This window comes from Cetorhinus maximus, chromosome 18, assembly GCF_964194155.1.
Source record: "Cetorhinus maximus chromosome 18, sCetMax3.hap1.1, whole genome shotgun sequence".
NCBI lineage: Eukaryota > Metazoa > Chordata > Chondrichthyes > Lamniformes > Cetorhinidae > Cetorhinus > Cetorhinus maximus.
Genome location: NC_135896.1, coordinates 47,823,705 through 47,844,183, shown reverse-complemented (window position 1 = coordinate 47,844,183; position 20,479 = coordinate 47,823,705). Strand labels below are relative to the sequence as shown.

The 20,479-nt window shown below is 42.9% G+C and overlaps 1 protein-coding gene across 10 annotated transcripts in view; it reads right to left on the bottom strand.

Annotated features, from left to right (window-relative positions):
• Positions 1–6: 6 nt before the first annotated feature.
• cdkn3 (cyclin dependent kinase inhibitor 3) overlaps positions 7–20,479 on the bottom strand; it is a 38,184-nt gene continuing 17,711 nt past the window's right edge. For 6 of the 10 annotated variants that reach the window (XM_078562624.1, XM_078562628.1, XM_078562627.1 and 3 more), the window contains 6 exons: positions 16,758–16,813; positions 13,719–13,763; positions 13,032–13,254; positions 5,742–5,773; positions 5,487–5,590; positions 7–1,201 (listed from right to left, as the gene is read on the bottom strand). In XM_078562624.1, coding sequence (XP_078418750.1) covers positions 1,112–1,201; positions 5,487–5,590; positions 5,742–5,773; positions 13,032–13,254; positions 13,719–13,763; positions 16,758–16,813 — 550 coding nt within the window. In that variant the 3' untranslated portion in view covers positions 7–1,111. The remainder of the gene's footprint in view (positions 1,202–5,486; positions 5,591–5,741; positions 5,774–13,031; positions 13,255–13,718; positions 13,764–16,757; positions 16,814–20,479) is intronic. The other 4 variants (XM_078562632.1, XM_078562631.1, XM_078562629.1 and 1 more) reach the window with 2 other exon arrangements.

The following is a 20,479-nucleotide window of genomic DNA, read 5'->3' as shown; positions in this document are numbered from 1 at the left end:
CACTAAGAATGGACAATATAGCATTTTAATGCAAAGGTACAACTGTAAATGAAAAAAAAACTGATTAAAGACTGTTTACCAACCAGTTTCTGTATGCCATAGTACTGTATATTCTGTAAGGATAGGGTTTAATATTAATGGACTCCAGTTTTATACTTTTAAGACAGGCCTATTCAAAACATTCAATAACAACTCAATTGTACATTTTTGTACTCCATGTTCCTGAGGTTGCCCTGTTTTCTCACTGGTGAACCTTACGGCGAAGTTGAAGTTTTATGCAATCAAATAATCTTGTAAGTGTGACAGATCAGTCTTAGTATACTGGTATACTTTATATTTCTGAATTATATCAAATATGGTTCCTTACCTCTGAAGTGACACCCAATTCAAAATAGCAAGGAAGAACCTCTTGTACATTTAAGCATAACCATTTCTCAGCACTTTAGTTGTCTAAATAGGTCATCAAAAAAAGTATGATAACATAGGTTTGGATATAATATTCTAGTAATTGATTTTTTTGGGAAAAGACTCATACTTGGAGAAATGCTGAAAGAGATATGATTTTTATTGTTGTATTCTAAAGCTGTGTCAAGTGATTTTTATTCCACTGGCTAAGTTTAGCCTGGGTTACAAATGTTGCCTATATGTTGACATAACTGATTGCTCTTGATATTATGTTCTGATTAATCATCACCTAAAACACATGATTTAATCATTTATTCCTGTCTTGTTTGTGGGATCCTGCTGTGCAAACCAGCTGCTGTGTTTCCTACATTAAAACACTGACTGTAGTTCAGTATACTTTGGGACATTCTGAAAGATGCCCTAGTGTTTCAATACAAAACTACACCAATGAACAAAAGACCTAAACTAACAAGTTAAAATGGTCTAATACAAAAGCAAAATTCTGCAGATGCTGGAAAATTGAAATAAATCAGAAAATGCAGGAAACACCCAGTAGATCTGGCACACCCATTGGGAGTGAAACAGTTAATGTTTCAGGTTGCTGACATTTTGTCAGAACCCTTCTGTTGAGATTGGACAATTGTAAAATTTATATATACAATCAATTTACAAAATTACAATATACAGCCTGAAATTTCTGCAATTTTTATCTTGACACTGATCGGGCTGCAACATCATCTTTTGTTGCCAGGTATGTTGCCACATTATCCCGAAAATCATGCAAGTAGTTGTATTGCTGTAAGACAAAGAAAATAATTACAAAACTGTTGTTCATGTTCCAGTTTTCCTAAATACATTATTTCCTGAATTAATGAACTAGATTGTCATATGCTTCTCTCTCTCTCTCTCCAACAAGCCCTGATTTAAATCCACATATGCTCTTGCCAGGATCAGACTCTGCTGTGAGGCTATTACAGATGATTAGCCTACCAAAACCAACAAACAAAAAAAATGGCCACTTTGTCAAGGTACTGAAGGGCAACAGTGAAACCATACCCCAACATTTGTGGTGCTTTATTTTTATTATTTGCTCATGTGATATGAGGATCACAGGTACAACCAGCATTTATTGTCAATTCCTAATTGCACTTAAGTTGGTGGTGAGGCACCTACTTGAACCACTGCAGCTCATGTAGTGTAGGTACATCTGTGGTGCATTTGGGAAGGGAGTTCCTGGATTTTGACCCAGTGAAGGAATGGCAATTATAGTTCCAAGTCAGGAAAGCACGCAACTTGGGAGGGGAATATGCATCTGCTGCCCATGTTCTTTTAGGTGGTAGAGGTCATGTGTTGTGGCCCTTTTTCCTCACTGCATTGACATAAGAATCTTAGATGGAAGCTGTTTCTGTAACTCTGGCATCTTTAAAAGGCTGCTGAGATTTGTGTGTTTTTGGAACCCCTCTGCATTGCACTTCTGATTCGCCATCTCTTCATTTACTACGCTGTGGAGGAGTTTCCTGGACGTATCCTATTACTGCAGTTGGGGTAAGTTACACCTGTTTGTATTCAGTGCAGCGGTTCTCAGAAGCAGTTGCTTAAGGCAGAATAGATGAGTTTCTACCAGAGAACTTATAACTCCTTTAATGTCAGGTACTCAATAGGGATGGAATTCCCTATGGGTATGATTTCTTGTGCTTCTATGTGCCATCTGTCAGGGCTATAGGAAGTGATTGGCTTCTCATGCTGCACTGAAGGGTCATGGGATAGAGTTGGCTCTTGGCGGGAGGGTGTTCCTGGGCATCCTGGTCATGCCTGCTACACTGCATTGGCATGGCATAGCATATGCTGCTGCATTAGTAGAGTGGTCAATAACCAGGGGCATAGATCTAAGGTAAGAGGTAGAAGACTAAGAGGGGAGCTGAGGACATATTTTTTCACCCAGAGGGTGGTGGGAATCAGAAACTCTTGTAATATTTAAGAAGTAATTAGATATTCGCTTGCGTTGCCGTAGCCTCCAGGGCTATGCTGAGGAATGGCTGTGATGCAGTTGTGACTTCTTTAAAGCATCGTATGTCATAACCTTTCTCTGACACATGAATTGCAAGAGAATAATGCTTACCCAATCTTGGGTGGCTAGGTCATCCTTTTCATGTGTCACCTGCTGCAGTGATAGGTCTTGTAGACTCAGATGTTTACAGCACAGAAGGAGGCCATTTGGCCCATTGTGTCTATGCCAGTCAACAAAGATTTGACTACACTAATCCCATTTTCCAGCACTTGGCCCATAGCCCTGGAGGCTACAGCAACGCAAGTGAATATCTAAATACTTCTTTAATATTACGAGAGTTTCTGACTCAACCACCCTTTCAGGCAGTGAATTCTAGACTCCCACCACCCTTTGGGTGAAAAGATGTGTCCTCAACTCCCCTCTTAGTCTTCTACCTCTTACTTTAAATCTATGCCCCCTGGTTATTGACCCCTCTGCTAATGGAAAAAGTGCCTTCCTATCCACCCTATCTATCAGGTCCTTTGCTGGTCCTCTCAACCTTTGCTGCTCCAAGGAAAACAACCCCAGCCTGTCCAATCTTCATAGCTCAGACCCTCCAGCCCAGGCAGCATCCTGGTAAATCTCCTCTGCACCCTCCAGTACAATTACATCCTTCCCATAATGTGACCAGAACTGCACCCACTACTCCAGTTGTGGCCTAACCAGCATTTTATACAGTTCCAGCATAACCTCCCTGCTCTTGCTTTTATTAGCTATGGCATAGAATACAAGTATCCCATATGCCGCCTTAATCACCTTTATCTACCTGTCCTGTTACCTTCAGGGATATGTTCACCAAGGTCCCTCTGATTTTCAGTACTTTCCAGGGTCCTGCCATTCATAGTGTAATCCCTTGCCTTGTTAGCCCTCAATGTGCATTAACTCACATTTTTCTGGGTTGAATTCCATTTGCCACTGCTCTGTCCACCTGACCAGTCCGTTGATATCCTCCTACAGTGTACGGCTATCCTCCTCACTATTTACCACCCTACCAATTTCTGTGTCATCCACGAACTTCTTGATCATACCTCCTACATTTAAGTCCAAATCACACCACACACAGCAAGGGCCCCAGCACTAACACCACTAGACACACTTCCAGTCACAGGAACATCCCTTTACCATCACCCTCTGCTTCCTGCCCCTCAACCAATTTTGGATCCAACGTGCTACTTTGCCTTGGGCCCCATGGGCTCTTACTTTCTTGACCAGTCTGCCATGGGGGAACCTTATCAAAAGCCTTGCTAAAGTCCGTGTAGACCACACCAAATGCATTACCCTCATCAACACTCCTGGTTACCTCAAAATATTTGATCAAATTTGTCAAACATGACCTTCCCTTGACAAACCCATGCTGACTATCCCTGATTAATCCATGTCTCTCCAAGTGCAGATATAATCTGTCCCTCAGAATTCTTTCTAGTAACTTCCCCACAAGCCAGGTTGAACAGACTGGCCTGTAATTTCTGGTCTATCCCTTTTTTAATAATGGGACAATGTTAGCAGTCCCCTGGCACTTCACCTGTGGCCAGAAAAGATTTGAAAATTACTGCCAGGGCCCAGGTCTGCAGTAAGGGAGGGTAGAAGGCTAGAATAGATGAGCATTACCCCTTCAGGATTGAGACAGAAATAGATGGATAGTTGTAGAATACTGATGCTTCATAGGGATGTCACGATAACATTGCAGGCATATGCCAGTTATCTGCTGCCAGCAAGATGCTACCAACCTTACTAACCCTATCAAGAGCTATATGCCTTCCCAGTGTTCTCAAAGGGGGTGAAGATCCACGCCACAACCTTTTACAGAGGCCTACTTTTTGTGGGCATTATGTGCCAATTCCTCCAAAGAGGGAGAGAGCAGCCGGCATTTAAAGAGCTGTGGTGTGGGAGAGGTGGAGTAATAGATGTGGGGTTGTGCGAGTGGAAGGAGGGGATTTGGGGTTGTGCAAGGCAGTTATGTATAGCCAGGATAGGGATTGGAAAATACCATTAAGCAAAGAGCACTGTGAAGGGTTTGTTGAAGACAAATTGCTCTAAGATGACAGTATGCTGGTGCTCAGATTAGGCAAGGAAGAAAAGGGAGGTATGTGCAGTATACTGCCATGCCTGCCCTGCTGAGAATGTAGAGCTTCTTGCAGCAGTGGTGTGAGGGAATTGGCAGTCATTTACAGCGCCACCTTCCTTCAGGGAGCAGGCATCATAATTCTGAAAAACTTTATGGCACTCAAATGCAGGAGATTTCTTGTCCTGACTTCAATGTCTCTCAGGAAGCTTTGGAGACTTGAATGAGTGATGCATGATCTTCTCGGACTTCAGTACTATATACCCTGCTGCTCTCTGGGCGTAGAATACACTTGATTATTCATAGTGCCATAATAAATACCAGCAAGATATGCACTGCTGCTCTCTAGGCATAGAACACACTTGATTATTCATAGTGTCATAATAAATACCAGCAAGATGTGCACTAAAGTCATTTCAGAGAAATTAAAAGATCCAATTTGGGATTTTTACCCTGCCGGCAGCTCCCCTGAAAAGGTGATAGAAGAACTGAGGGGGGAGAAAAAAAATGAGGAAGACCAGAGTAGGCAGGGTAAGAATTGTGGACTTGCATTAGCCCTCAGCAATACTGTAGAACTCTTGCCTTCTTGTAGAGCTGCGATGAGCAAGTTTAAAATAAGCCTGGCTTTTTGATTAAACTGCAGCAATTACCAAAACCTGAGAGAAGCAGGCTCAATGCTAATTTTTTCTAAGATCCTTAAACAGGTATTAGGCCCTTCATTAGCAAATGCAAGGTATCTAATATCTGTTTAAGACAACAGCCTGAAACACCTGAAAATAGTCTGAGGCTAATCTGGTGTCAGATGAATTTTAGCCATTGTTGGGGTGGAGGGCATTTTAGCTGTTTCCTGTGTGGAAAATGGTAGTGAGGACCAATTTCTACTCCCATCATTTTAGGAAAGGAGGGCTGAAAAGTGGTCTAAAAGAAAATAAAGCACAAATGAACAGTTTCTGAGACATAGTTCAACTCTACCTTCACAGTTTGTATTGCTGCAGCTCCTCTTAGTTCACGAAGGTGGCCAATTGCTTCTTCTGGCAGCATAGTATCAGACAGCTGAAGTAGAAGACATGCTGCAACTAGGAGACACAATTTAGGAAGGAAATACATTCAAACTTTTACTAATCTGATTAAATGACACTTCAGAGCTGAAGAAGCATTCTTCAATTTTTCCTTACTTTGGGTAATACAAAAAGTAGAAGAACTGAGGAAATAAAATTCTGCACTTACTTAGACATGAACGCCCAAGGCCTCCATAACATCTGCAAAGGTAATTAGAAAGTGCTTCAAGAAAATGGGTCAGATTCTGATTTAAAAGTTATTTATGCACTGTATCAATATCAAAGATTATTCTTGGCATAAAGCATGCTAATCAGTTTGTCAGGATTAAGCAACTATCAAGAACATGCCTACAGCTCTAATTCTTGGGTACATGGATGATCCCAACTCTAATATTGGGAATTGAGTTATTAGGACTGCAGATTCATGCTCAACTTTCTCCTTAATATTACCTGACTTTGGGGTGAGATTCTGCCCCCTGTGGGTGGAAAATAGGATGGTTAAATTCTGATTTATGCAGGAAGTTCCTGTCCAAAAGAGTCAGAATATATTTTGAGATGGTGATTCATATCACATTTTATATCATCCCCATATAAAAACAGGCATCTGTTTTTGTTGGGCAGTAAGGGAAAGGTAGGAATAAATGCAATTGACCCAGCTGCCTAATATGGAAGGATTCACAGAAAAGTTTTTTTCACAGAACCAGAAGCGTTAACTCTTCTCTCTCCACAGATGCTGACTGACCTGCTGAGCATTTCCAACATTTTTCTGTTTGAATTTCAGATTGCAGCACCATTATATTTTGCTTTTGTTTTCTTATTTCACAGATGATTTGTTGTTTCTTGCTGCTTTTTAAAAATTCATTCATGGGATGTGGGAATTGCTGGTTGGGCCAGCATTTATTTCTCATCTCCAACTGCCCTTGAGAAGGTGGTAGTGAGCTGCCTTCTCGAACCACTGCAGTCCATGTAGTGTAGGAACAACCAGAGTGCTGTTAGGGAGGGAATTCCAGGATTTTGACCCAGCGACAGTGAGGGAATGACGATACATTTCCAAGTCAGGATTATGAGTGGCTTGGACGGGAACTTCCATCTATCTGCTGCCCTTTTCCTTCTAGATGGTAGTGGTTGTGGTTTTGGAAGGTGCTGTCCAAGGAGGCTTGGTGAGTTCCTGCAATGCATCTTGTAGATGGTACACACTGCTGCTGCTGTGCGTTGGTGGTGGAAGGAGTGAATATTTGTGGATGGGGTGCCAATCAAGTGGGCTGCTTCGTCCTGGGTGGTGTCAAGCTTCTTGAGTGTTGTGGGAGCTTCAATCAACCAGGCAAGTGGGGAGTATTCCATCACACTCCTGACTTGTGCCTTGTAGATGCTGGATAGGCTTTGGGGAGTAAAGAGGCAAGTTACTTGCTGCAGGATTCCTAGCCTCTGACCTGGTCTTGTAGCCACAGTATTTATATGACTAATCCAGTTCAGTTTCTGGTCAATGGTAATCCCCAGGATATTGATAGTGGGGGATTCAGAGATGGCAATGCCATTGAATGTCAAGGGTTAGATTCTCTCTTGTTGTAGATGGTCATTGCCTGACACTTGGGTGGCATGAATATTAGTTGCCACTTCTCAGACCATGCCTGGATATTGTCCAGGCCTTGCTACATTTGAACATGGACTGTTTCAGTATCTGAGGAGTCACAAATGGCACTGAACATTGTGCAATTGTTAGCGAACATCCCCACTTCTGACCTTATGATGAAAGGAAGGTCATTGATGAAGCAGCTGAAGATGGTTGGGCCTAGGACACTAGCCTGAGGAACTCCTGCAGTGATGTCCTGAAACTGAGGCGATTGACCTCCAACAACCACAACCATCTTTTGTGCTAGGTATGACTCCAACCAGGAGTTTTCCCCCCCGATTCCCATTGACTGCTGTTTTGCTAGGGCATCTTGATGCCACACATGGTCAAATGCTGTCTTGCTGTCAAGGGTAATCACTCTCACTTCACCTCGGGAGTTCAGCTCTTTTGTCCATGTTTGAACCAAAACTATAATCAGGTCAGGAGCCCAAACTGAGTGTCAGTAAGCAGGTTATTGCTAAACAAGTGCCACAAGATAGCACTGTTGATGACCCCTTCCATCACTTTACTGATAATGGAGAGTAGATTGATGGGGTGGCAATTGGCCAGGTTTGACTTGTCCTGCTTTGTGTGTATAGGACATACCTGGGCAATTTTCCACATAGCTGGGTAGATGCCAGTGTTGTAGCTGTACTGCAACAGCTTGGCTAGGAGCGCAGCAAGTTCTGGAGCATAAGTCTTCAGTACTATTGTTGGAACATTGTTAGGGCCCATAGCCTTTTCAGTATCCAGTGCCTTCAGCCGTTTAATATCAAATGGAATGAATTGCATTGGCTGAAGACTGGCATCTGTGATGCTGGGGACCTCTGAAGGAGGCTGAGATGGATCATCCACTTGGCACTTCTGGCTGAAGATTCAGCCTTATCTTTTGCACTGATGTGCTAGCGTCCCCCAACATTGAAGATGGGAATATTTGTGGAGCCGGCTCCTCCAGTGAGTTTATAAATTGTCCACCACTATTCACAACTGGATGTGGTAGGACTGTAGAGCTTAGATCTGATCCGTTGGTTTCTGGAATCACTTAGCTCTGTCTATCACTTGCTGCTTATGCTGTTTTGTATGCAAGTAGTCCTGTGTTGTAGATTCACCAGGTTGACACCTCGATTTTAGATATGCCTGGTGCTGCTCCTGGCATGTCCCCCTGCACTTTTCATTGATTTAGAGTTGTTCCCTGGCTTGGTGGTAATGGTAGATTGAGGGATATGCAAAGCCATGAGGGTACAGATTGTGGTTGAGTACAATTCTGCTGCTGCTGATGGCCCACAGCACCTCTTGATTGCCCTGTTTTGAGCTGCTAGGTCTCTTTGAAATCTATCCCATTTAGCACGGTGGTAGTGCCACACAACACGATGGAGGATGTCCTCAATGTGAAGACGGGACTTCGTCTCCACAAGGACTGTGTGGTGGTCACTCCTACTGATACTGTGATGGACAGATGTATCTGTGGCAGGCAGGTTGGTGAGGACGAGGTCAAGTCTGTTTTTCCCTTTTGTTGGTTCCGTCACCACCTGCTGGAGACCCAATCTAGCAGCTATGTCTTTTAGGACTCAGCCAGCTTGGTCTATCGAGATGCAACCGAGTCACTCTTGGTGATGGACATTGAAGTCCCCCAGCCAGAGTACATTCTGTACCCTTGCCACACTCAGTGCTTCCTTCAAGTGGTGTTCAACATGGAGGAGGAGTACTGATTCATCAGCTGAGCACTACTAAGTGCTTCACCATTAATCCTCGTGCCCTCTGTCATGGGCCTCAAAGGTTTCATCCCACATCATTTAAGTGGTCTCAATGGGTTTTCCATTTGGAACGTTCTTGCTTCAAGAGAATGAACAGCAGCAGCAAGGAGGACAGACGGGTTAACCAGCATGGCACCAATGCAGCGACACTGACTCCAAACTATATAGACCGCACCGCTCCTATTTCCAGCTGTCTCAGAAGCAGTACATTGCACAGAAATATTCATCAAAAGGTAACAAAAACATTCACTATAATGATTTCTTAACTAGTGCAAACAGAGACCCCATGTAACTTATTTGTTCCTAATCTAGTTCTCCTACAAGAAACATTCTTCAATATTAAAGGCTAGCGAGTGGCATGGGCACTTCTCTCAAATGAGCATATGCATCCAGTTTATGAGAAGTGGAGGTACATTGTCCTTTTCAATGAGGTGTCCTTGAAGACTAGCTGTCACCCTTGTTGCAGGAAATAGGAGTTGACAGTGGTTTTGAGCAAAGATGTTGAAGGAGTGCAGATATTTCAGATATGCGGATACTTGTACATAAGTGACACCCAGATGCTGACAGAGAAAGAGTATGATTGTTTCTTTACTCACCTTCTTACCCATCAGTGGTAATGGATGTGAACTGGCAACAGAACATTGACATACCTTGGACACACTTGGGAGTTAACTGAACCTTGAACCATTGCCGTACTGTGACATAGCTTTTGAGACAGTGAACGTTGCAATGACTAACTGATAAACAAATACCTAAAAAAAGAGACTGGTCTACATTTCAGGTCCAATTACTTAGCCCCATCCAGACTTTATCTACTCAGACAGAGATAGGACCTTCTTCGGTCAGAGGCACTTCCACTCCTCTCTGAATATGTACATCCTGCAGCAGACCACCATCACCATCCCTGGGTATGTCCTGTCCCACCAGCAGGACAGACCCAGCAGAGGTGGAGGCACAGTGGGAAACAGTTGGGAGGGAGTTCTCCTGGGAGTCCCAAACATTGACTCCGGACCCCATGAAGTCTCATGGCATCAGGTCAAACATGAGCAAGGAAACCTCCTTCTGATTACCATGTGCTGCCCTCCCTCAGCTGGTGAATCAGTCTTCCTCCAGTGAACACCACTTGGAGGAAGCACTGAGGGTGGCAAGGATGCAGAATGTACTCTGGGTGGGAGACTTCAGTGTCCATCACCAAGAGCGGCTTGGTAGCACCACTACTGACCAAGCTGGCCGAGTCCTCACCTACCTGCCTGCCGCAGATGCATCTGACCATGACAGTGTTGGTAGGAATGATCACCGCATAGTCACTGTGGAGGCAAAGTCCTACGTTCACATTGAGGATACTCTCCATCGTGTTATGTGGCACTACCACTGTGCTAATTGGGATAGATTTTGAACATATCTACCAACTCAAGACTGGGCATCCATGAGGTGCTGTGGGCCATCAGTAGCGGCAGAATTGTATACAACCAAAATCTGTAACCTCATGACCTGGCATATCCCCCACTCTACCATTACCATCAAGCCAGGGGATCAACCCTGGTTCAAGAGGAGTGCAGGAGGGCATGCCAGGAGCAGCACCAGGCATATCTAAAAATAAGGTGTCAACTTTGTGAAGCTATAACACAAGACTACTTGCGTACCAAACAGCATAAGCAGCAAGTTATAGACAGAGCTACGCGATCCCACAACCAACGGATCAGATCTAAGCTCTGCAGTCCTGCCACATCCAGTTGTGAATGGTGGTGGACAATTAAACAACTCACTGGAGGAGGAGGCTCCACAAATATCCCCATCCTCAATGATGGAGGAGCCCAGCACATCAGTGCAAAAGATTAGGCTGAAACATTTGCTACAATCTTTAGCCAGAAGTGCCGAGTGGATGATCCATTTTGGCCTAATCCGGAGCTCCCCAGCATCACAGATACCAGTCTTCAGCCAATTTGATTCACTCCAGATGATAACAAGAAATGGCTGAAGGCTATGGGTCCTGACAGTATTCCAGCAATAGTACTGAAGACTTGTGCTCCAGAACTTGCTGCGCCCCTAGCCAAGCTGTTCCAGTACAACTATAACACTGGCATCTACCCAGCTATGTGGAAAATTGCCCAGGTATGTCCTGTACACAAAAAGGACAAATCTAACCCAGCCAATCACTGCCCCATCAGTCTACTCTCCATCATCAGTAAAGTAATGGAAGGGGTCATCAACAGTGCTATCAAGTGGCACTTGCTTAGCAATAACCTGTTCACTAACACCCAGTTTGGGTTCTGCCAGGGCCACTCAGACCCTGACCTCATTACAACCCTGGTTCAAACATAGACAAAAAAGCTGAACTCCTGAGGTGAGGCGAGAGTGATTGCCCTCGACATCAAGGCTGCATTTGACCGAGTGTGGCATCAAGGAGCCCTAGCAAAACGGCAGTCAATGGGAATCAGGGGGAAAACTCTCCACTGGTTGGAGCCTTACTTAGCACAAATGAAGATGGCTGTGGTTACTGGAGGTCAGTCATCTCAGCTCCAGGACATCACTGCAACAGTTCCTCAGGATAGTGTCCTCAGCCCAACCATCTTCAGCTGCTTCATCAATGACCTTCCCTCCATCATAAGGTTAGAAGTGGGGATGTTTGCTGATGATTGCACAATGTTCAGCAGCATTCGTGTCTCCTCAGACACTGAAGCAGTCCATGTCCAAATGCAACAAGACCTGGACAATATCCAGGCTTGGGCTGACAAGCAGCAAGTAACATTCACGCCACACAAATGTCAGGCAATGACCATCTCCAACAGGAGAGAATCCAACCATCGCCCTTTCATGTTCAATGGCATTACCATCACTGAATCCCCCACTATCAACATCCTGGGGTTACCATTGACCAGGTACGGAACTGGGCTAGCCATATAAATACTGTGGCTGCAAGAGCAGGTCAGAGGCTAGGAATCGTGCGACGAGTAATCCACTTCCTGACTCCCGAACGCCTGTCCACCATCTACAAGGCACAAGTCAGGAATGTGATGGAATACTCCCCACTTGCCTGGACGAGTGCAGCTTCCACAGCACAAGGAGCTCGATACCATCCAGGACAAAGCAGCCCGCTTGATTGGCACCACATCCAGAAACATTCACTCCCTCCACCACTGTCGCACAGTAGCAGCAGTGTGTACCATCTAAAAGAAGCATTGCAGGAATTCACCTAGGCTTCTTCGACAGCACCTTCCAAACCCATGGCCACTACCATCTCGAAGGACAAGGGCAGCAGATACATGGGAACACACCATCTCCATTTTTGCCTCCAAGTCACTCACCATCCTGACTTGGAAATATCTCCACATTCCTTCACTGTCACTGGGTCAAAATCCTGGCACTCCCTCTCTAACAGCACTGTGGGTGTACCTGCACAACATGGACTGTAGCGGTTCAAGAAGGAAGCTCACCACCACCTTCTCAAGAGCAATAAATGCTGGCCCAGCCAGCAAAGCCCACATCCCGTGAATGAAAAATGTGTAATTCTCCCTTCCATCCAAAACTAGTGCCAGTTTCATCAAACAAGTGGTCATTCAAATTCTGCAGCAGTGTGCCATTTTTCACCTCCAGGCAGACAAACTCCCAATCAGAGGCATAACACCACAGGAGCTCCCCAGAATAGTCTAGGCTGACACTGGAAACTTTGGGGTTAGTGATTGTGCAGTTGTGGATGCAAGTCCTTTCTCACTTCAACATTAATGCAAGGGTAAAACAACAATTTATACTGTAGAGGCAATGCCTCTACAATCAGAGTCCACTTGCCAAGCAATCAGCACTCTCTTCACATACAGTGTAAATTGTTGTTTTCCCCTTTTGTTGGTATTCTTGCAAAGTGTCTTGAAGGAGGCAAGACAAAAAGCTTCAACATGTCTCTTTTTTTTCAGCAATACTCAAGCTCTGTACTACCAAACCACTATACAATATTAGTATCAGAAAGAAAAATCTGGCTCAAGCACTTACTGTACTTATTTTTTTTTTACTGAGACACACAGTTACATGCATTTGCAATTGATTTGCCATAGAAGACTATGTTTTATACAAGTTCACAATTAACAGCTGTAATGTCACCTACTGGATAAGGATCGTTTTCTCATTTTCCAAGCAGATTCTCAACTCTTCCAGAATTTTCCAACAGCTAGCAATATCTGGAACACTTCCATCAGGAAAAGGGTAATGATACACCCCGAATCCCTGTTGCTGGTATGATTCAAGCAAGCCTGGAACCCTGTATTTCACCATCTCTCCTTTGGTACAGAACACAAATATATCTTGTATGTTGTGGCTCTTGAGTTCTTCTGTCAATAATTGAAGAAGATGGATACTATAAATTATATGCCCTACTAACTCTATATAAGCTATACATTATTGCAAGACCTATTGCTTCATCTAAAATATAAATAGCAATATAAACCGATGAAAGAATGCTGCAGTCTGGTGGAGCTCTATTGTGTTGATGTGCATTGTATCTGCTACTCCCCACAAAGGCAAGTTTCTTATTTCAGCACCCATTGTTGGCTGAAAAAACAAAATCAAATAGGAGTTATTCTCCTTCACCATCAAACACTAGGTTACAAGCAGCATTAGAAGTTGCAAGCAAATCTGCACCGAGACAGAAAAAAAGTCCCTGGATAAAATATGAAGAAAATGGTGAAGTATAGCTCCAAATGCAAAAAAGTCAGGATAATAGTATTATTATCCAAAACGATACCTTCCTTGAACCCACAGACACATGACATAGGTATATATAAATATGCATTACCTAAATCTTTTTGAAGATTTCTTCTTACATCTTTAAATTTACAACCTGTTTAAATAAAGTGGCATTTAATAATTTGTGTGAATTTAAGATTATTTAAGTGGAAGCAATATTATAACATAGGACAAACCAATGACTGTGCATAATTATTTTCCTTCAAGCAAGTTAGACCAAAGAAAAAGCCATGAAATTAGTTAAGGCCTGTCCTAAAGAAAATAACGACAATGTCATTCTTGAAACACTCTTACTTGATTACTAATAATTCCATCTACTATAATGTAGCATTATATTTTCACATTGAAAACTTGTTAAACTGTTATATTTCTTCCAACAGCCAATGCAACTAGCTTATTGCCTCTTCTGTTGCATGCTGCACTTTGTAACCATGAGGCTGAAAACCTTTTCTTGACCACAACCGAAACAGTGAGTTTCCTGTTAAATTATTGGATTGTGTAGCTGGACTGAAGCTTTGGGAGACTGCCAGGCAAGATGTTGCGTGAGTGCGCGATGACTTCAGGGCACTCGCCCGACATTATCTCGCGCTATGTTGCGGCTGGATGGGTCAGGCTCGTGCCCGCCTGCGGGATGTAAAGTCCTGGCCATGGAGTAAATGATTTACTCTATTAAATTAAATATTTTCCTGGGACTTTTATGCTGTTCCACTGTTACTCTCACCAGTTAGAAGGTAATTATAATATCATATCCATTAAATTCAATGTTCATTATTTTCCTGCATTTTAGGCCAGATTTCATGCTGCCTCCACTTAGATGTAAAAAGAATGGTGCTGGTGCCCTGATTTATTGCTCCATATGAAAAATGGACAGCCAAAATCAATTTACATTTCCTACTATTATTTATCATTTAATCAGAGGTGTTTTGCTCTAATGTTGCGATTGTGACTATCCTGTGAAGAGGCAAGGCGTTTAGACTTGGAGACATGGCCGTAGCATGTGTGTTAACAGTGGATAGACTGTGAGTCTCCAGTGTCCCAGAAAAGTGTTGAGAATGTCAGATTGTAAACAACTGTGCTTTAAACTGTCCACTTAGTTCCATAATAGAAGAGAGTTGGAGTCTAAAGAATAGATAATCAGCATTTCTACCTGGATACAAGGCCCATGTACTTCACATTGCCATGGTGATGGGCCTTGAAATGGAAAAGGCACAGAGGAAGCCATTGTGATATCAGGTTACAGGCTTTCCTAAAATATCACTGAATATCATAGACAGGTTAGTTTGCCAGGGTGTGAGAGAGAGAGAGAGAGAGAGAGAACCTGGAGGCTGAAAGTCTCCATGGTTCACTATACAGGAATGTGGGTGGGAGCTTAGACTCTGATTGGAAGGCCAAATTCATGAACAATTAAAAAGAGGCTGAAAAATTTGCTTAGCTTTAGCTAGAAGGAAAAGTCTCCAGGAAAATTTGCATTGTGAAAGACAGTTTTGGAGTTAAACATATCCAGACTGGAAAAGGAAAAGATTGGAACTAAGCCCTCAGGAGCTAAGAATAATTTTGGACTGGTCTCAGGAGAATTGATTATCTACTTAAAGGATAGTGTAACATATACCTGATAGTGGGTTTTTTCAGTTGTGATAAGAGTTCTGTTCTATAGTTTAAAGTACAAGTCGCCTACAATAATAGTGTTTAGTCAGTGGTGTTTTTAGTCTGTTTGTTACAGTAAACATCTAAAAATGTGAAATCTTGTCGTGTCATCTTTTCAACTATTTATTAACCGGAAGTTTGAATTTCTTTTTAAAAGTTATCGGTCTCTACTGGGATTGCAACACCTGGGAACATTTCACCTACCTCAAAATACAAAAAGGCGGCAGCTTTTAACTCCTTTGATTATTTAGTGGATCATTTTGTTTAATGTTTCTGTCATGGGCACCTGAATATTTTAGTAGGACCTCAAGTGTTTAATATGGAGCACAATTGTAGATTAAGCACAACTTCTTAAATAAACTTTGGACAGAAAGAATTTACATTTATAATGTCTTTTACAACCTCAGGACACTTCCCAGCCATGGATACTTGTAAAATGTAACTATTGTAATGCAGCAGCTAATTTGCCTACACCAAAATCCCACAAATGGATCATGACAAGATAATCTGCTTTACAGATATTGGTTGAAGGATAAATATTGGCTAGGATACCAGGGAGAACTTCAACAAATACTGCCATGGATTCTTTTATGCCTTACTGAGAGAACAGTTTAGGCCTTGGTTTAAGATATCATTTGAAATTTGGCATGTCTGGCAGTGCTTTGGAATGTCAACCTGGATTATGTGCTCAGGTCTCTGGAGTGGCACTTGAACCCACAACCTTCTGACTCGGAAGAAGCCTTCCACATTCCTGTAGTTCCAGATGACAAACATGTTGCCATTTCAGCTTAGACTGGTGCCGAGTGCCTGTTCGCTGCTATGCTTGTTACGGCATATCTTAATTGGAAAAGCAGCAAAACATGGGGCAAGTTAACAAAAGTGAGATTAGCATTCTAGACGGTGAGATTTAGATTGTATGTTGCCAGAAAATCTGGGAAAATATCTCACAATTCAATTAAAGAAAGACTACATTACTGAGCTGCTTCATTTGAAATACGTCTATTTGACAAACTGATGCAGCCTCTTCTACTAAATTGCCACAGGCTGTTTAGACAAATCCTTCAAAACACCCAGTGGAACACACCTTCTCTGGCATAGCGTTTCTCACTTTCTTTCCTTCTACAGAAAAAGAAAGTCATACGTAGATTCTTAGCTAACTCTCCACACAGCCCAATGTTAAGATGTTTACTAATGCCATCTGAATATCCAGCACTACTTGCAGCCACTAGCGGTGAAACTGGGTGGTAAATGTTGTTGATGAATTTATTTAATGAATATGATAGTAAAGGAGCTCCTCTTAAGAATTTTTCCCATGTAGAAGAGAAATTCTAGGAGATTATGGATGTTTCATCGCAAACTGAAATACGGGAACATTACTACAAACTCATTAATACTTGGGAGTTAAATTTCCATAATTTCATGGGGAGAAACAAAAATAGCTTACCTGGCAATGCACAGATTCCAAGGGACTGGTGGCAGTTCGCCACAGATAAAGCCAACCTATTAAATATATAGCAAAATATTTCTACCTATATTTTAGCAAGTTAATTATGCCCAAACTAAACAAGCACGTCTAAAATCAAGCATGCATGTTAATATTCAGAATAAGATAATGGATCATTGCAATCAGTGTAATGAAGTTTGGATCGGCCTTCGATATTAATTTTGGGTTATTGTTGCCATTTCTTTCCCATAAGTGGGCCTCACTATTAGAAGTTACTCTCATTACTCAATATCTAAACGCACAATAGCATAACTCAGGGATCGCTACTATGCCATTATACAAACTGGATATCACCTTCACTTGCGCCCCACATATGTTCCTCTAAATTTTCTGAAAAGGTGGACTGATTAACATGTTAGCGGGATGAAGCCAGGTATGAATCATTAATTCTACAATCTATAGATGAACAGATGTACTAACAATTTTAGTAATTACATCTTAACTTCAGTCCCTCATAAACAATAAAAATACACTATGTTGATTCTTTTAGCGGACTACAAAATATTCATTTTCTTGGACAGTCTATTTTTTTGCCCAAAATTGGCTATTTAAACAGAAGTTGGCTTTCTTCTTGAAGGGAATTTGCTTCCTCTGTGTCTCACCTTTTATGCAAATAGCTCTGAATTTTGTTCCCCAATTCCAGAGGAACACTATGTGGCTCATTTTCTGTTCCCCTTTGTTCTCCAAGGATTGGTTAGTAGAGCTGCTAATTGAATTGGTTACTGCCCACAAGGGTGGAGGGCTGACCAGACCACCTCATGCTCTATAGGTCTGACTTCAGTTCTCTCCAACCCTGCATAAATGTCTACTAGAAACAACTGAAATAAGATATTGAATCCTCTATTGTCTCAGGTTGTGTAACAGTGTCAATGGCTATTCATTACATCTTGGGTAAGTTTGTAAACATACTGATGATCCCTTCTTTTTTTCCAGGAACTCCAGTTAGTATATCCAAAATCTTTTTCTTTTGTGAAATGGTTGAAAATGCACAAACCACCACCCCCCCCACCCCACAACCCCCCCATCCCCTGCCTCAAACAATCACAGCACAGGGTCGTCAACAGGTTTGATGGAGAGGCTGAGCTGGGTTATCAACAAACAAAAAAGGCTTTCTAAGTTAATATTGTGTAATGCAGAGGCCAGAGAGACTTGGAAAATTCATATGGACATAAGTAAGCATGGCGACTCTTGAGAGTTCCTCTGTTCCTTATATTAGAGGATGGTGGCATAGTGGTAATGTTACTGGACTAGTAATCCAGAGGTCCAGGCTACTGCTTTGGGGACACTTGTTCAAATCCTACCATCTGGAATTGAAAACTAGTCTTGGTAACGGTGACCAAATTATCAGATTGCTGTAAAAGCCCATTTGGTTCACTAATGCCCTTTAGGGAAGGAAATCTGCCAGCCTTACCCGGTCTGGCCTACATGTGACTCCAGACACACAACAACATGGTGACTCTTAACTGCCCTCTGGGATGGGAAGCCACTGTTACCAAAGATCTACAGAAAAGTTGAAAAGGAATAAAACCAGTTGGACCACCCAGCATCGACCTCAGCTCTGGAATGACAATGGCACACCATATCCAGTCAACCTGGCAAAGTCCACCTTTCTAACATTTGGAGTCTTGTGCCAAATTTGGGAGAACTGTCTTATAGATTAATCAAGCAACAGCATGACATGGTCATACTCATCAGATCATCCCTTACAGCCAATGTCCCAGACTTCTCCATCACTAGAGGTGGCGGTACAGTGGTATACAGTTGGGAATGGATGGCCCTGGAAGTCCACAACATTGGCTCTGGATCCCACGAAGTCTCATGGCACCAAGTCGAACACAGGCAAGGAAATCTGCCAATTGCCACCTACCGCCCTCCCTCAGCTGATGAATCAGTATTCCATGTTGAACACCACTTGGAAAATGCACTGAGGGTAGAAATAGTATAGAATGTATTCAGGGTGAGGGACTTCAATGTCCATCACCAAGAGTGGCTTGGTAGTATCACTATTGATTGAGCTGGCCCAGTCCTGAAGGAGACATTTGCCAGACTGCGCCTGAGGCAGGTGGTGAGAAAATCAACAAGTGGGGAAAACCTACTTGACCTCGTCCTCACCAATCTGCCTGTCACAGATGCATCTGTTCCATGACAGTATTGGTAGGAGTGATCATTCTTGTCTTTGTGGAAACAAATTCCCATCTTCACATTGAGGATACAACACGATGGAGTATATAGCACTACCACCGTGCTAAATGGGATAGATTGAGAAAAGATCCATGAGGCGCTGAGGGCAGTCAGCAGTAGAATTGTACTGAAACATGATCTGTAACCTCATGGCCTAGCAGATTTCTCACTCTGCTCATTACCATCAAGTTAGGGGGTTCAACCCTGGTTCAAAGAAGAGTGCTGGAGAACATGCCAGGAGCAGCAGCAGGCATACCTAAAAATGAAGTGCCAAACTGGTGAAGCTACAACACAGGACAACTTGCATGCCAAACAGTGGATGCAGCAAGTGATAGACAGAGCTAAGTGATCTCACAACCAACAGATCAGATCTAAGCTCTGCAGTCCTGCCACATCCAGTTGTGAATGGTGGTGGACAATTAAACAACTAAACAGGAGGAGGAGGTTCCACAAAAATCCCCATCCTCAATCATGGGGCTCCATCGTCTGTTTCCCTTCCTTATGGCCATTTCTTGCGTGCGTAGGGTCAGCTGCTGTGTGTTCTAACATTGCTGTTGAGCCAGATTGTAGCCCTGCATGGCTTTCCACAGTGCGGGCAAGGATGGGTTGCCTAATTTTGTTGGCACTTCCTGATCTTTATAATTTGCTTTTTGTCCTTAGCTGTCTGTATTCTTTGCAGATCAAAGGAAACAACACCACTATATAAGATCACTCTCCAGTTAGTTCTTTCTTGTTCATTTTTCTCCCTATCCGTGGTGGACATTCCACATTTCCTGAGGATTGCCTTTGGGAAGTCCTTAAACCTTAACCTTGGCCTACCTTGCAGGCAGCGTGCAAGTTTGTGAATACATGACTGCATAATGGATTCTGTCAGTTTATGTTCATTCCATCTGAGCTGGGCTCAGAGGATGAATGCATCAATTCCAGACTTTTCTGCTCTTAGAAGTACCTCAGTGTTGGGTACTTCACCCTCCCATCTGATGCCCATGATGCTTTGAACGCACGTGGAAATGCATGTGGAGCCTATCCAACTGCTTAATATGTCTCGAGTAGGTTGTCCATGTCTCACAGGCATATAGGAGGGTAGGAATTACCACAGCTTTGTACACGGCAAGTTTTGTTGTAAGTTTGATACCTCATTTCCTCCACAGTCTGTTGCGTAAACGGGCAAATGCAGAGCTTGCTCTGGCAATTCTGTTTGCCACCTCACTGTCAATGCAGGCATTTCTGGTGATTGTGCTTCCAAGATATGTAAAGTTATCCACAACCTTCAGGATTGTGTCATTGATAGTTATAGTAGGTGGGGTATAGTCAGAGTTGTGGTGGTGGTTGGTGGAGTATCTGTCTTCCTTAAGCTGAAGGCCAACTCATATTTGCCAGCCGCTTTGGAAAAACAGTCCATGATCCTTTGAGGGCCATGCACAGTGTGGCACGAGGGCACAGTCATAAGTAAACAGCAATTCTCCTATCATCATTTCAGA